The following is a 16,636-nucleotide window of genomic DNA, read 5'->3' on the forward strand; positions in this document are numbered from 1 at the left end:
TTAAGACGAGTCTGTTTTGGTATTTCAAGTCAGTTTGTTTTTACATGTATCTGTCTAGGGGAAGATTCTAAAAAATCTAATACAAGCAAATGATAGTCTCTTAAGGGACATCGAGAACAGAAGACACATAGACAGTAGGGACACGGTGGAGGTACAGTCTAACTTAGTGAGCAAGAAAGAAATTTTCTGAATATACTTATTTTTAAAATATGCATTTGCAAACCTGAGCCAAGAGATAATTTAAAAGAAAAAGGAGTGGCTACTTCCCCTCTTGGAAAAAAAAGAATCACACATCTTTATCAAATGTAAAACAAATAAAGATTGCAAGCCTATGACAACCAGCAGAATTGACTTTTTCTTAGTACATATTGCTTGAAACTTTCCATCTTAGGAAACTTGTTCTAAATAGTGTATCTTGGTTACAATTTTCTGTGTAAAAAATCTTTTTGAAATCTAATACCATAACCCAAACCAAAAGAAAGACACATAAACTAGCTCTTATTATAAACAGATCTGGAATATCTACATATATATGATTATGGAAGCTCATTACCACAAGAATGGAAAGATTACCATTATTTTTCCTGGAGATTTCTTGCAAATCTGACTGATGGTGAGGTGAGTTTTTGGGGAAGTGATTTTCAGGTAGCTTCTTTGAGGTCTTCAGAGGGCAGAGCTCCCTTTGTTTGAGCTCAGATACAGTTTCTGAAGTTTTAAGTTCCGTTTCCTTAGGAAACATACATCTTTGCATTTCCTCCTTCAGATCACACTCTGAAGAAGGGTTTTTCACAATTAGGTTATTTTTTAGGGTATTTTCTTCTTTATTCAGAAAATTTCCTGGGAGGGTTAAATTCTTTTGCAGGTTCACGTGGAGGCCATTGGCATATTTTAGGTTAATCCAGCTCTCATTGGCGGCATCAGTGCCAGGGTCCTCCTTTGGGGAAGATGCTGAGCTTCCAGGCATCGGACTCTGCTTATTATCAGGATTCATACTGGCATGAGAAGCCCCCGCCGAGCTGGCTTTCTGTTTGCTATAGTACACAGAACACTTGTGCTTCTTTTGAGTGTGGGTACATGTGGCAGGACTTCTCTTGGTGGCATTCTGGATCCTGTTTGGTGGGGCACTGCTGACTGAAAGGAAGCCCTTCCCTCGGCCTTTATCAGAAGGGCTGTAGGAATCCAGGAACGTCTTGCAGCTGCTTCTGAATTGAAGAGGAAAAACATTTTGCTTCCAAAAAAAAAAAAAAAAAGAAAACCACAACCAAATTTTCTTGGCATTTTATCTGGAAATCTGTAATGGGTGATATTGGCATAATTTAAATAAAAAGAGCAGGCACTGAGAGGGTACTTGAAGGTTTGTAAAACAAAGCCCTGTAGCACACGTCTAATAATGTCATAGGTATTATTATTCCTATTTTCCAGATGAGGAAATGGAATGTCTAGGAGGTAGTAGACTGGTGCAAGTCACATAGCTCAATAAAGGGTTGAGAATTTGACCCAAGCCTTCTGGATCTAAATCCACAGCTATTTCCTAATACCTATATCCTAACAGATTTCTGCTTTCCTCACTTTTAAATACCCACTTGCCACAAACTACCGCTCTTTTCTGCCAATAGAAGAACAAATAAAACCGAGCCTTTACGGTGGTAGATACTGGATTACAAGGGAATAAATCCAACCACTTATGTGTCAGCTGGGGAAATTTACCAACATAAAAGTTTATATTAACCTCAAAATACAAAACTTTGTGTATACACCACAGAAAATGAGCTCTGGGATGGGGAAAAGAAACATCCACAAGCATTCTTACTTGTAAGAGTCAGGGCTGATTATATCCACTGGACTGCTATTCTGCTGTGAAGATGAAATAGGATTGTGTCTCTGTCTGGATTTCATGAACTCCATTAGAATGTACTGTGCCTGGTGGAAGGCTATTAGGATCACACCCAACAGGGACAAGCTGAAGAAGAAAGCAATAAGCTTTATAATTACACCACTTTTAGACAATAAAAACAGAGCTGCTTTGTGATGGAGAGTAACATTTAAACATGGGGCTAAATCTCAAGGTGTTTTAAGTGAAACTTCTACAACAACCCAAGAAATTAAACATTCTAAACCATATCACTCCAAATTTGCTCTAGTTTCTAAAAATAAAAATAACTCTAAGATACAGGTATTACTTCTCTGAAGAAATAAAATAAAATAAAGCAAAAACCTCAGGCTTATTTGGCAGCAATTAGGCTTTGTACTAGGGTCTGGAAGAGCTACAAAGATTAATCAAGACACATAGAATCGAGAAATAAGGTGGGGAAAACATGACAGAAATGCACACACCCAAAGATGAGATGCCATACGGTAAGTGCATATGAACTAGGAGACAGACTGTCCTAGGAAGGAGACTCTGCCAAAGCCTCACTCTGATTCCTTACTGAAGGGTGGAAATAAGCCTTGTTCTAGAAAGCAATGCCAATGTAACAAGCTACACTGGGTAGAAACCAAGGTGAAAGGCTTAGCGCAAGGTCCTGGTACTCTCTCAAGACCAGTCTTGCAAAGTTGAGAGAGGAACATGAGAAAAGGGGGAAGATGAAGTTATCATCACCCTCCCTCCTCTTTGTGTAAGAGAACTACAAGGCAAGAAGGGAGAATAGAGGAACAAAGACCCATTTCCAATGTAGGAGGAAATGAGGAAGAACTCAGAGAAGAGATCCTGAAAATGGCAGCAGGGCTGGACTTCTGAAAGGAGGATAAGGACAGAGCAATTACAAAGTGGCAGCAGTGGTATGAGTACAAAGCAGTATGAAGCAAAGATAAGAAGGAACAGAATACAAAAATGCCAACTATTCTGATTTGGTTGGAGGATGGTCCATGGAAAGGGCAGAATTATGGAGTAAAGATGAAAAGGTAGATAGAGATGGACCAAGAGGACTTTAGATATCAAGCTAAGATAAATTATTTCAGTAAAAATTCAGAGGGAAAAAGTTTAACTGGGAAAATCTTTGTAGCAAATCTCATCCAAGTTAGAAAGGTAACTGATTCAAATATATATTAAAAAATGTGTGTACACATATGTATGTATATGTGTGTATACACACACACACTTACATATATATACAAGTAGTTCTCAAAAGAAAAAAAAAGCAATATAGCCTATCATCCTCCATCTGGAAAAAAAATTGGTCTAAATATGGAAATGGTCAAACTTGTTACAATTTTTCAAGCTCATGATATTAAAAAGGTTAAGAAGATGTCAAGCTAAGGAAATTGGACTTTATTTGGTCAGTAATAAGGAGCTAATTAAAGAGATTTAAATAGAGGAGTGATTTAACTAGATATGTGTGTAAGATTAATATAGTAGACATTTTTAAATGGTGGAACAGGGGAAAGACAAAAGTAGCCAGTAAAAAGACTACTGAAGCAGACCAAACAATAGCTTATACCAAGATAGAAAAGAAAAAACAGGACAATAAAATGAGGAAGGGTTTAATGATCTCTAAGGTTCCTTCTGAATCTAAACTTAAAATCCTGTGCTAAATGTGAAAGATAATGCAGGAGTTAGGAAAAAAAGTCAAATATAATGACAGATTTTGGTCACTGGATGGTGTTATTGAGGGTGCAGATTAGTTAGAAAGAAGACTTGGTTTGTATGAAAAGAGAAGTTATGTTTTGGATACACTAGATTTGAGGGGCTACTGAAACATTAAGATAAAACTAACCAATTAAAAGTTGGAAATACAAATCTGGAGTTAGAGAGAGAGATCAGATTGAGAGATTGCGAGATATATTTTGAAGTAAGCATCCATAGAAGCAATAGCTGAACCCAGACAAGCAGATGAAACTTCCAAGGAAGAGTGCACAGAGAAGAAAAATACAAAACCCTTGAAGATTACATTACATTAAGAATTTGAGAAAGGTAGTCAGTGAAAGAGACCCAGAAGTAGAATAAAAACAGGAAAATATGCTGTCACAAAGTCAAGGGAGGCTAAAGCATATCTCAGGAGAACCAAAACTCAAGAGAAGGCTCTGGAAGGTCTCAGAAGAAAGAACTAAGAATAATAGAGGAGTTTCAAAGAAAATTTAGGCTTGAGGTAAGGAAAAAACCTTCCTAACAGCACACCAAAATTGAAAAGTGATGGCTTGGGAGACAGTGAGTTTACCTCCAATGGAGGTCCTCAAGCAAAGCTAAACATTTTATGGATATATTATAGGAGAGATGATTTCTTTCTTTCTTTTTCTTTTTCTTTTTTTGCAAATGCTATGCTCTATAAATAAGTGCTCAATAATTACTGAATTAAAGAGAAATCAGTAGAGAGAAGGAAAGGATGGTCAAGAGTGTGAGATGTTGCAAAATGACAAAAAGAATTATGTCTGTAAACAGATGAATGGATTAAATAAGTATTAAATTTGTTGTTTAATGAGGTAATATAATATTAGACTTTATTAGATTGGTTTATCACAAATGAACATGTACTGAACTTACTATTGTGCTAAGTCCTCATAACAAAAAGAAAACAGACACTTAAAGGTTATTGCTATCTTAATATTGCTTGTTTACCCACTGGTATGGTAGAGGGCTCAAAGCAATAAAAAACTATCAATTGTACAGGCTCTGATTACTCGTTATACGAGGACACCATATGTTCATGCACTTTGCAGGTACTCACCTGACAATTCCGCTCCCTAAAGAAGGGGGTTCAGAGGAAATTATGGACATGGAAAGCCAGCAGTTTACCTGACAAAGAGAACTGTGAGTTTCCAGAAAGATTCTTCCCAGCTGGGCCCGGGCACGACATCAGCACATAAGGGTAACAAGTGATGAGGAAGGGTGACATTGAGTGTAAAATGGAATTCTAGGTCTGCAGCAGTTACAAGAGTCAGCTCCCGAATAACCCAGGAAGAAGTGAAGTCAGGAGTAAATCTGCCAATAAAAGGAATTATTAACTTCCACTCACTGCAAAGCACAAGGACTTTCCTTTTGTCATCATCCCCTAATATAGAGTCCATAACAAGGGTTTAAAAAAAAAAAAAAAAAAAAAAAAGGAAGAGGAGGTGAGACAGAAGATATGGTAAAATGGAAAGACACTGGCTTTGCAGTCAGGAAAGCTCTGCCTCACTGTGTGATCATGAGAAAGTTGACCTGACCTCTGCTGAGAATCACTTTCTTCATCTACGTAGCAGGGATAATAAAATATAGAGTATCAACCTCACTGGGATACTGTGACATTCCAATGGGATGATAATATGGAAAGCTTCAAAGTGTTATATAAACCTCAACCACTGTTAATTTGCCTTTACCCTCACCCCCAAAGAAACCAACAAAAAACAGACTTCACAATTTTGTTCAGGATCTTGGGTTGACCCAGCCCAATATCTTCAATGAGGTTGGGGCAAATATATGGACTGAGTCATGTGGCTTCCAGTGTAGATAATACAGGATATTATTAAGGGTCTTCAGATTTCTTGGACATATCACTAAATTGAATGAGTCTGGTTTAAGCATGTTTTCTGAACTGATAACTGAATTCCTCCCTCTCTTAACTCTTCTCTATTTTAGGGATGAAGAAATCAAGAAACACAGAAGTGGCTCAAAATGGCAAGATTTTTTTTTAAAACAAAAAATGACTCATATCATATTTTGATGGAACTAGTCAGGAGCCATTTGATGAATTTCTACTCAACTAAAAGATTCTCTTGCCTATAATTTTGTTTAATCTTAAAAAAATATTACATCTTCCAAGTTTGTCTAACAAGTGATTACTGCTGAATGAACTGTTGAGATTTTTCGAATTGCTCACTCACAGCTGCTATCTAGGGAAATGCACTGGCTTTCTTATTTACTAGGGCTATGAGAATGTGGAATATATAGCACACCAGAGCCTTCCTCAAGCAGTACAGATCCATCTATGAAGGGGAGTAAATAAAAAAAATAATAAAGTGGGGAAAAAAAGAGGAATCTGACACGCTCAAACCCCATCATACCTGGTCACATATATCTTGCCCAGAAGACTACACAGTAATATGTTATGATTTTTTTAACTCCATGACCCAAATATTTTGATACAATACATACAGATTTCAAAACACAATCCTCCTGGGATGTCCCCCCCTACTATTTAAATGTAAGAGGCAAAGTTCACAGTTCCTATAAAGTGAAACATTAAGCCCCACGCTTACACAATGCTGATCTCCCGGGATGAGTTTGGATCCAGGGAAAACTCTCGACAGCCCAGCACTTCAAACCCATAGCCTTGGCAATTATACCCATTGATCTTCATTGAGGAAACCGTTGTAGTAAGAAGACCAACATTCTCAACCTTGAAGTTTTTGGTAATAGATAAGATTTGCTTGCTGTCCTTCAATTCTAGGGAAGACAGAAGAAACACTTGGTAAGGAAGGAATTGTGAAATATTCAGAAAATGATTTTACATCATCAGGAGTTATAAACACTGATTACAAAATCAAAATCAATCATGAACTATACAAAGCACAGTGCCAGCTTCATTCCTACAACCGTCAGAATGACATCACATTCTATTTATCTCAAAAGAATTACACATTTGAAGCTTGTGGCAATCTGGCTTTCCTACATGCAAAACAGGGATAGGTGCTAGACACACAAATTAAAATTAGTAAATGTAAAATAATCTGAGGGGAAAGAGAGCCCCTAAATCCAAAGGCAGTGGGAGTAGGGAAGGGGGGTGGGGAATCAGTAAAGCCTCAGTGGATGGAGGAAGTAGCACCTGAGTCAATCCTGAGCTGTGCCTTTAAGGAAAATAAAGATTCTGAGGGCCAGAGAAGAAAATATAAGTATCGAGACATGGAAGAAGAGTCAGAAGCTTAGGAGATGGTAGGTAAACTATGTAATGAGAAATAAAATAAGGTTAGAAAGGCAGGAACAGGAAGCCTTTCCTAACCCTTCTTAATTCCAGTGCCTTGTCTCTGTTCATTCTTTCTTATTTATCCTGTATACAGCTTGACTTGTATTTTTCTGTTAATATGTTGCCTCCCTCCTTAGATTATAAGCTTCTTGAGAGCAGGACCTATCTTTTGCTCTTTTTTCCTACTCCAAGCACTTAGCAGTGTCTGGCACAGAGTAGGTGCTTAATAATTGTTGAATTATCATTTATGAACAGGCTGAGAAGTCTTTATCGTAGAGTCAATGCAGAGCCACTGACAGTGTGAGGAGGGAAGTCTGATGGCCTCAATTAGGGGAGATTCATCGGGAGCCTCAGTGAGAGACAGTAAAAGGGCTTGAATAACAGTAAAAGTTGTGTGTGTGGAGAGGAAGAGAAGAGATGTGGTGGGGGTGGAATCAGGAAGACTTGGCCAAGGATTTGAAACATACATTTTGCTACAATACACACAGATTTCAAAGCATTTGGATAGAGGAGGTGAAATAACTGATTGGTTACTAAATGTCTGAAATGTGATTCAAATAGTAAATTATTCATTACAATTAAGCACTACATTGTTTAATAACTAGCGCTGTTCTAAGTGCTAGTTTGAAACCAGGTCTTCCTGAAGGAAAGGCCAGCTCTATCCCGTATGCTACACCAAGATCTCAACACAGTGGCTCCTTCTTAGTTAAGCCTACAAAAAGGCCAATAATGGAGAAGGTTTAAACTGGGCCTTGCAGCTTGGCTCCACTAATATTGTAGAGTAGGGGCTGAGGGAGCAGGACAATTTATCATTAATATGGTAGGCTCCTCTCTGAGAATTTTTTTTAAACCCTTACCTTGTGTCTTAGAATCAATACTACATATTGGTTCCAAGGCAGAAGAACAGCTTAAGAGCTAGGCAATGAGGGTTAAATTACTTGCCCAGGGTCACACAAATAAGAAATGTCTGAGGTCTAAATTGAACCCAGGACCTCCCATCTCTATGCCTGGCTCTCTATCCACTAAGCTGCCTATCAGCCCCTCTCTCTCAGAATATTTGTAGGGCTTTGCAAATCAAGGACTTCCATGCTCATTACAATGAATAATCTCCCTTCTGTCTGCTCCAACAAATCAGCTTAGATGGTCAGAACTTGCCCCTTCCAAGTCTAATTCCTAGAATTAGTCAGTCCCTTGTATCCTGGGAGAGCTGGGACACTGGCTTTGCTAGGTCACTGTGAAAATAAATATGAGAAACTGAGGAGCTGGCTCCGTTTGGCAAGAGTAGGAGACCTGGCCCCAGACTCAGCTAGATTGCCTCTTTCTTGTCTGGGAGAGTCAAGTCACAATTTACGAAATTTGCACATTAGCAGAGTCAAATAGAAATGATGGTGATAAGTGAAGTGCTGGTGAGGAGACTGATCCTGGATCCAGTATTTGTTATACTCTCTGCTTGATTTCTACTCCATGAACATCACACCTCCTCCAGGATAAACTGATTTCAGCATAAACCTAAATCTCACCATCATGCAGTCTGATTCAGTCTTTGGTACTCAAAACCTCCTCAACTCTCCTAATTTTGTATGTTTATTTGATCATGTTTTTGTTGATGGCTATTAAATTTGTAATAAAAAAAAGAAATGATGGTGATTAATTCATTTAAGTAAAAAAGAGTAATAAGTACCTTTTGAATTGTTATATGGAACAGGTCTAGGTTGTTACATATGGATTTTTAAAAAAGAAATATGAATCTTAAAAAAAGCACATAAACCTACTATAAATGTTCACATTTCCCCCTAGTGCCAAAGCCAAATAATATTGTGCACATGCATTCAAGTAATTCCCCAAAGCCCATTTTTCACTAAAATTTAAATGGAACCCAAAATTGAGGGTTTAGGTGTTTTAGGTTCACACTCAAAATGGATTCAAGCCCATATGAATGGTTGACTTCTAACTCCTGACCAAAAAGACTTCTAAATGCATGCTGGGTCTTTTGTATCATCTTTTAGTCTTATTTTCCACAAGCAGATAAGTGATAAAAAAATTATTTTTCTTTCTTCATGCTATAAACACTATTCTGAAATTTTAATTTGCTTAGGCATTAAAAACCACTTTGGGTAAGCCATAATTACAATTATTTGCTCCCTCTCTGGTTGGACTATCAAGAGAGACAGATTATACCTGTTTATGACCATAACTATTATTAGCAAACTTTAAGGAAGCTCCTTGACTTGAGCTCTAAACGGTTCATTACAATCTCCGTTCTTGTTCAAGAATGGCAATCTGCAATACTCACGCCGTTGGCAGTCCATGAGAGTGGATTCAGGCACCTTAAACCTAAGTGAGCCGCCCATTCCAGGAAGCCTTCCACCAACTTTTAATAATTCTCTTGCTCCAAAGCCTTCCACAGTAACCATGTCGAAAATGGTCAAGTTATTTCTTTAGAAAGGAAGAAAAAGAAATGTAAAGCCTTTCATTTCTAAACAAGAAAACTAATTTGTTATACTATTTCCAAAATACCAAAGAAAAACATGTCTCAGCTCATCACTGCAATAATACAGCATCGACACATTAAAAATCTTTGATTTCATCTGGGTGTGATTTGGGTCCCTCGGAGTTTCTGAGAATTATACCATACCTCCTCATACTTTACCCTTACAGAGCATAATTAGGAATTTTTGGAGCATTTCACAGCTATTATTTCATTAAGGAGGAGGAAGCTGACAAGGCAACTATGTATCCTCCTCTCCATAACATAGATACACTGTGGTACAAGACACTTAAATGGCATCCCATGTACCAGAGGAACTCTTTCCACTTAGCCACAGTCCTCTGCCATTAAAGGAATATTTAATACAAGAAGAATTGTTTATTAAGCAACTAAAATGTGATAGGAACTGGGCTAAGTGCTTTTCTTTCTTTCTTTCTTTTTTTGTATTCAACACATATTTATTCAGTGAGTATACAAAAGTGAAAAGAAGATAGATCCTACTCTCAGAGTTTATAAACTAATAAGCAGGGGAAGACACATGCACAGGTATGCAGGTGGGCTAAGTGCTTTTCGACTACCCTCATGACAATCTTAATAAGTAGGTGCTATTATCATTTCCTTTTTAGAGATGAGGAAACTGGGGCAAGCAAGAATGAGTTAAGTGAATGCTCCAAGGTCACCCAGCTAGTAAGTGTATAAGGCTATGTTTGAATTCAGACCCTCCTGTCTCCAGGTCCAGACTTTAATCCAATGAGTCACAGAGTTGTCTCCAATAATATATAAAAACAAGGTAAACTATTATGCTCAATTTAAGTAAACTTTTACATATATACAATCAATGTAGGGACCCTCAAAGAAAAACCTACCTTATGAGTATAATGGAAGTTACTTTTCTGTAGTCGACAGGTGTAAAAACAACACCCACCCTCCTTCTTTCCAGGGGCTGTAAATGCAAGTGCACTTCCTCAGACTGGGAGGTCACCCGAAGATCATCATGGGCCTGGGAATCCTGGAAGTCATTCACATACAGGTCATGAGAGCAGAAATCACACAAACAAGGCATCTGCTGCTTAGCTTTGCTAAACAAACCTACTGTGAAGCAATCACTAGAGATGAAGTAATTTCCAAATGTGGCACCATCCTATTGGGCTTACTGATCCAGAAGTTGACATCCAAGGATGGGGTGTCCCTCAAATTTGTGTCTAATTTTTGTTCACTTTAGTAAAATGTAGCTCAATACCACAGAACCAGGAACTAGGTCCGTGGAGAGGACATCAGCGGTTACCTAGTCCAGTCTCTTCTATAACCACCCTGTCCAAAGGTTGCCAAAACAAGCCTCTGCTTGCAGGTTGCTTATTAGTTCACAATGCAGTCCAATCTGATTATAAGGCACTGGACAATGACTAAATCCCCTGCTAAGTAAGCAATATAATAAATTAGAGGGGTGGGGATAACTAAATATACAGTCAGTAAGTCTTAACGATGCTTTGAAATTCCCTTTTTAAAAATTCAGAAATCAAAGATCCAAAAAGGACAAATCTCCTTAGTAGAGTTCTTTTGGTTGAAGCTTAAATCTTGAAACTTCCACCCACTACTGCAATCTGGAACAATCTAAGTATCTAGTTATCTGTTGTTCAGTCATGTCTGAATATTTGTGATCCCATTTGGAGTTTTCTTGTTAAGATACTAGAGTGATTTGCCATTCCCTTCTCTGGACCATCTTATGGAAGAGGAAACTAAGGCAAGCAGGGTTATAGGACTTGTCCAAGGCCACACTTGAACTCCAATCTTCCTGACTCCCAGCCCAGTACTCTATCCAGCAAGTCATCTAGCTGTTTCATCCAGGTATCTACTTCTGTCTACATCTCACTATGTGTATTATATTATCTATATTATACTGAATAGCTATAATGTTGTATTGAGATACATGTATATAATGTATTTATATATGTAACATTATATTGAGATATAATAGAGAAAACTAATCCATCTTCCATAGAACCAGAAAACTAAAGAAATCTATACTGTCAATTCTCAGACTTCCTGTCTCTAGGAAAACCACCTGTAAAACGGGAATGTTAACTAGAGCCTTCCACATCCCTGGACTGTTGGGAGAACCCAATGAGATAAAAATTGTAAAGTGCCTAACCCACGGTAAACACTATATAAATACTGATGCCCTATCCTCCTCCCCACCCCAGACAGTTGTGGAATATCTTTATTTGTAAAAAGTTTTAAATGGAATGCCCGGGATATCTTACAACACTCCAGATGTGTCCCGAGTCCTGTCTGGTACAAATGCAAATTATATCCAGTGTTGATGTCATTACAGAAAAGGTAAGAAAAAGTCAGTAACTGTGCAATTTGGGAGGAAATCTAATTTAATTTAATTAATTTCCAAATGCATCTCAAGAAAAATATGACTTTCCATACTACCTTTGGACTTTTTAATTCTGATCCAATTAGTTCATTTTATAAAAATGGTGAAATGGTATTAGGAGTAGTTAGGTCACTCAGTGGATAGAGAGCCAAGTTTAAAGATGGGAAGTCCTGAGTTCAAATGTGACCTCAGATACTTCCTAGTTGTGTGTCCCTGGGCAAGTTGCTTAACCCCAATTAACCAGCCCTTACAACTCTTCTGCCTTGGAACTAATACTCAGTATTAATTCTTAGAGAGAAGGCAAGGGCTATTTTAAAAAATATGAAGAAGAACAAGGGAGTAGAGGTAAGGCAATGGAGTTATTTCATGTATACTTTTTTAGAATGCCATGCTCGAGTAATTTCATATAATCAAGATAAATCACTTAGAAGTAGAGTGAGTCCTTTATCTTCAAAGGGATAGAAAAATCAGACAAATGAAAACTGAAAAATCTAGGCCCCTAAGTCAATAAACAAAAAGCAATCCCAGCATGCCACAATTAGTATTAGCCATAAACATATCAAGCACTTCCTATTTCTAAGAGTACCCTATAACCCTCAGCATCATCCCCCTTTTGACAGATGGGGCCAGTGAGTCCAAGTAACGTGGCCTGCTAAAGACACACAGGGGTCAGCAATAGGGCCCTGCATGGGTCTGGCCTACTATCATCCCCACAGAGTAAAAATGCCACATGAGAGCTCTTGCTCACTCACAGTGATGATGAAAAACTACAATTAGTAAATCACTCATTTCAACCAACCACTATAACAGACTTACTACCTAGGATACTGCAGAAGTAGTAATGGGAAAAAACTGGAAGATTGGGATTATTAACAGTAAAATCATTTTACGGAACCTAAAGAGAGTCTGGATACACTTTGAAATTCAACATATTAAAAATCATAGTTTCCTAATAAATGTGAGATAATACTTTTATGGACAGAAAATAAAAATAAAAATGAATACCAAAGACAGCATATTGTAACATTTTCAACATAATTCAGTGAGACCAATTCTTTATAGTGTTTTCTCTTCTCAATTTCCCAGAATAATTTTGTCTTTGCCTAAAGTAAGCATCTTACCAGATGGGGGCACATTTCAGTAAGCTGGAATTCACTAGTTGTGAAATTAATCGTTTGGACATCAATATCAAACCTGAGGAGAAAGAAAAGGAAAAAAAGTGGGAAAAAATTAATATTTTATTCAAATTTGTGAAAAGATTATTGAATGGTATATTTTTTTAAAGAAATATTACTTGGTCTCCACCTTTGTCCTAGTGACATCTAATCCTTCAATTTTGTTTATGCATAACTATCATGGGCAGCTAGGTGGGGTAGTGGATAGAGCTCAGGAAGACTTAGGATCAAGTCCTCCATCTTTTACTCTCTGTGGACAACAAACGGCAAGTCAATTAAATAACCTCTGTGTGCCTCAATTTCCTCCTTTTTAACATGAAGTTGATTGAGCAAATAGATTTCAAAGGTCCGTTGTAGCTCTAAATCTGATCATAAAGTTACAAAACAATTAATGAAGAAAAAAAAAAGGAGAGTAAAAATACTGTACACACCATGAGTTAAAAAAGGCTAAGAGACTATTTGGAGTTGATTATCATTTACATGAAGCTAAAGTGAGAAATAATTAACTTTTTAGATTCATCATATTTTATTTCATCAAAGGATGAAATCAAAGGATTTCAATTCCTATTGCGCATGCTAAGGGAACTTCTTAGATGCAAGTTGATATTTTCTCACTCAGAATTAAATTTTATAGTATCATTACTACCAAGGTGCTGAAAGCACAACCAGATTCCAGAGAGAATTACCCTATAAGGCACCACAGAGAGTGTCAGATAACAAAACATCATTAGAGCAGAGGCACCACTTTCAAAAAATAATCACAACTCAGGGGCTTGGGAGCAGGAGGGTCCCCCAATCCCCAGACACACAAATTAATCTGCACTTTCTGGAGAGAAAAACAAGATTCTGATTTAGAACTAGAAGGGACCGTTCTTGTTGTTGTTCAGTCATGGCTAGTCCTTCAGGACCCCAAGGACCCCAGCACATCCAGCCCTTCAATCCTCCACTATCTCCCAATCTATCCAAACTCATGCTTGTTGCTTCCATGATACTGACTAACCATCTCAGCCTCACTATCCCCTCCTATTACTGCCTTCCACCTTTCCCAACACCACAGTCTTTTCTAAGGAGCCCTGTCTTCTCCTAATGTGGCCAAAGTATTCCCGAATAACAGATAAGGAAACTGAGCCCCAGATAGCAGGGGAGATGCCTGAAATTTGGACCTTGAGGTCAACACTACTCCTATGCCTCCTTCCTAAAGCAGAGTTCCCTCCAGACTCTGTATCCCTCTCAGACCTCTCTGACCAGAGAACGATGGGGAAGGGTCTGAGGAGGAGCAGACATGCCTTCCTGAGGCAATTCCTATGTAACTGTAGGGTGGTCCTCACTCGGAGCCCGAGAAGAGGTGAGAAGGTTTTGCTCCCTCCCCTCTCTGCACAGGTGAGCACCGAGCTGTGACCCTCCGCACATACTGCCCGGCTCGGCCAGCTGAACAGTTTTATTCTTTCTTACAAGGAATGACTCTCAGGGAGGGGGGCTATTTATTATTTATTTAGAATATATTCATTTTTATATATCTATATGTATATAAGTAAAAACACAACGGTGATATAAAAGCAAAATAAACTTTTTTGAAAATTACATTTCTTTGCAAGATTAAGTACTTTACCATTTATGGAGCAGGTTCAATGCCCATTCAGGTTTAGAATATGAAGATAGAGGCACCAGGTGCAGAGTAACTGGGGAAGATGAGGGATTCCTCAGCACAAAATATTTTACCTAGAGAGTTGAAAATTTTAGATGAAAACACCTTTATGTGATGACACTAGGAAATCAGACTAGTCAATTGAGGTGCAGCCTTACACTCCTAAGAGGGATCATTCCATTCCAATCTAATCCAACAGGTATTTAAGGCAGACTCTGGGCTGGGGGGAGGGGGCAATAGAAAAACAAAATAAAAATAATCCCTATTCTCAAGTCCCTCATGTTCTCTCCTGATGAATGGGGGACACAACATTTAGTAGATAATTATACACATGATCACAAGAGGAAGGATGAACAACTAACTGTTACGAGCATTCAATTAGTACTTTTACAAACAGCATGGTTTGTTTCATGTCATTTTTGTTTCTAAATATAAGAGAAGGGAGAACTGATGAAGTTCTTTCTTGGGGGGGGGGGGGACATCTAGGTAGCTCAGTGGACTGAGAACCAGGCCTAGAGAAGGAGGACCTGGGTTCAAATTTGGCCTCAAATGCTTCCTAACTGTGTGATCCTGGACAAGTCATTTAACCCCCATTGCCTAGCCCTTAACACTCTTCTGCCTTGGAACCAATACATAGTATTGATTCTAAAACAGAAGGTAAGAGTTTTTTTTAAAAGAAGAATCATTTTGGACCCAAAAGTAATGAAAAGAAATTCACAGAATCAGGTAACTATACTGACACATGCCACCAAATTAGGGGAGGAGAAGACTATTCATGAGTTGTGAGTCCTAATGTCTTATAAAATTTAGTGAAGAAAAATTCACTTTGAAATTTTATAATGTGTGTCCATCTCCTGGGAAATAACAGAACAAATTACAATATCGGAATGTAATGAATACTATACTACTGGAAATTAGAAAAAGAATGAATTTGAAGAAACAGAGAAAATTTATATCAAATGATGTAGAATTAAGGGAGTAGAAGCAGGAAAACAATTTATAAAATTAAAACAATGACACAGAGAAAAGTAACTTCAAAAGATAATTGTATTCCAAGCAATGCAACAACAAATCATAAATTGTAGAAGATTCCTATTGAAGAGTCTTGGCCAACTCTGGCTGGAGTTAGAGATTCAGAACAAGATATTATTTTAAAACAAAGTCAATGTGAATTTGTCTTGCTTGACTGCATCTGTCACAAAGAAGGACTTTGTGGGGAAGGAAAAAGGAAAGAGTTTTGGGTTGGTAATAGATGATTTGAGATATTTGTGATACTGATGTAAGAAAAGAGAATGAGTGAAATAAGATACAAAGGTGAGAATAGAAGATAGTTCAGAAAGGGGATGTAAAGGGCAAAGACGATATTAACATGTTAAATTGAACATAAATGTCTAAAAAAAGCTAAAGTTCACATTTTCATACACGATCCTGTTTTTCTGTTCTTTTTATATTTGTATATTATATACTGAAAAATTAAAATCTATTAAGTCTAGTTTTTCATGATTTGCCCAGTGCTCTACCACATAACAGGAACGAATGAAAGAAACCCTAGGAATATTGGGCTTCATTTGAAGAATGTTAATATGTTAGCAGGCAGTGATATCTTGAGTTAAGATGAAAATATTAATGCTTATTTTCTTAATCATTTTTGTAAAAGGGATACAACTGGAACAAGGTCACAAAAAGCTGGGATATGGCTTGGATTGAACTTACTTCTCTGCACTAAAGACATACTTTTGTAAAAAGAAAGAAAGTAAAAATACAGCAAAATTAATTGCTTAAAAATGGGAATGCTATCTAAATAAAATCAAACCCTGCTTGAATATGTATACAATATGGTAATGGACTGTGACTCCCAAACTTCGTTTTTTAAGAATTTCACATATTATTCTTGTGATTTTATTTTGGTTTGGCTTTTCTTGAGCTAATGTATATGTCAAAATAAAATACATTTATTTTTTTAAGTAAATTTAATTTTCTTTCACATTTCATACTATTTTTTAGAATAATGAGATATATATACATATATACATATATATGTATATATATGCATATATACATATATATATATAT

At 37.3% G+C, this 16,636-nt stretch overlaps 1 protein-coding gene across 1 annotated transcript in view; it reads right to left on the bottom strand.

The window, feature by feature from the left end:
- TMEM131L (transmembrane 131 like) overlaps window positions 1-16,636 on the bottom strand; it is a 167,164-nt gene that overhangs the window by 41,078 nt on the left and 109,450 nt on the right. Inside the window, exons 18-25 of the mRNA XM_044682233.1 lie at window positions 14,528-14,637; window positions 12,865-12,937; window positions 10,230-10,372; window positions 9,169-9,311; window positions 6,172-6,358; window positions 4,730-4,915; window positions 1,811-1,960; window positions 574-1,202 (exon numbers count right to left, since the gene is read on the bottom strand). Coding sequence (XP_044538168.1) covers window positions 574-1,202; window positions 1,811-1,960; window positions 4,730-4,915; window positions 6,172-6,358; window positions 9,169-9,311; window positions 10,230-10,372; window positions 12,865-12,937; window positions 14,528-14,637 — 1,621 coding nt within the window. The remainder of the gene's footprint in view (window positions 1-573; window positions 1,203-1,810; window positions 1,961-4,729; window positions 4,916-6,171; window positions 6,359-9,168; window positions 9,312-10,229; window positions 10,373-12,864; window positions 12,938-14,527; window positions 14,638-16,636) is intronic.

Source organism: Gracilinanus agilis, chromosome 6 (assembly GCF_016433145.1).
Source record: "Gracilinanus agilis isolate LMUSP501 chromosome 6, AgileGrace, whole genome shotgun sequence".
Lineage (NCBI taxonomy): Eukaryota > Metazoa > Chordata > Mammalia > Didelphimorphia > Didelphidae > Gracilinanus > Gracilinanus agilis.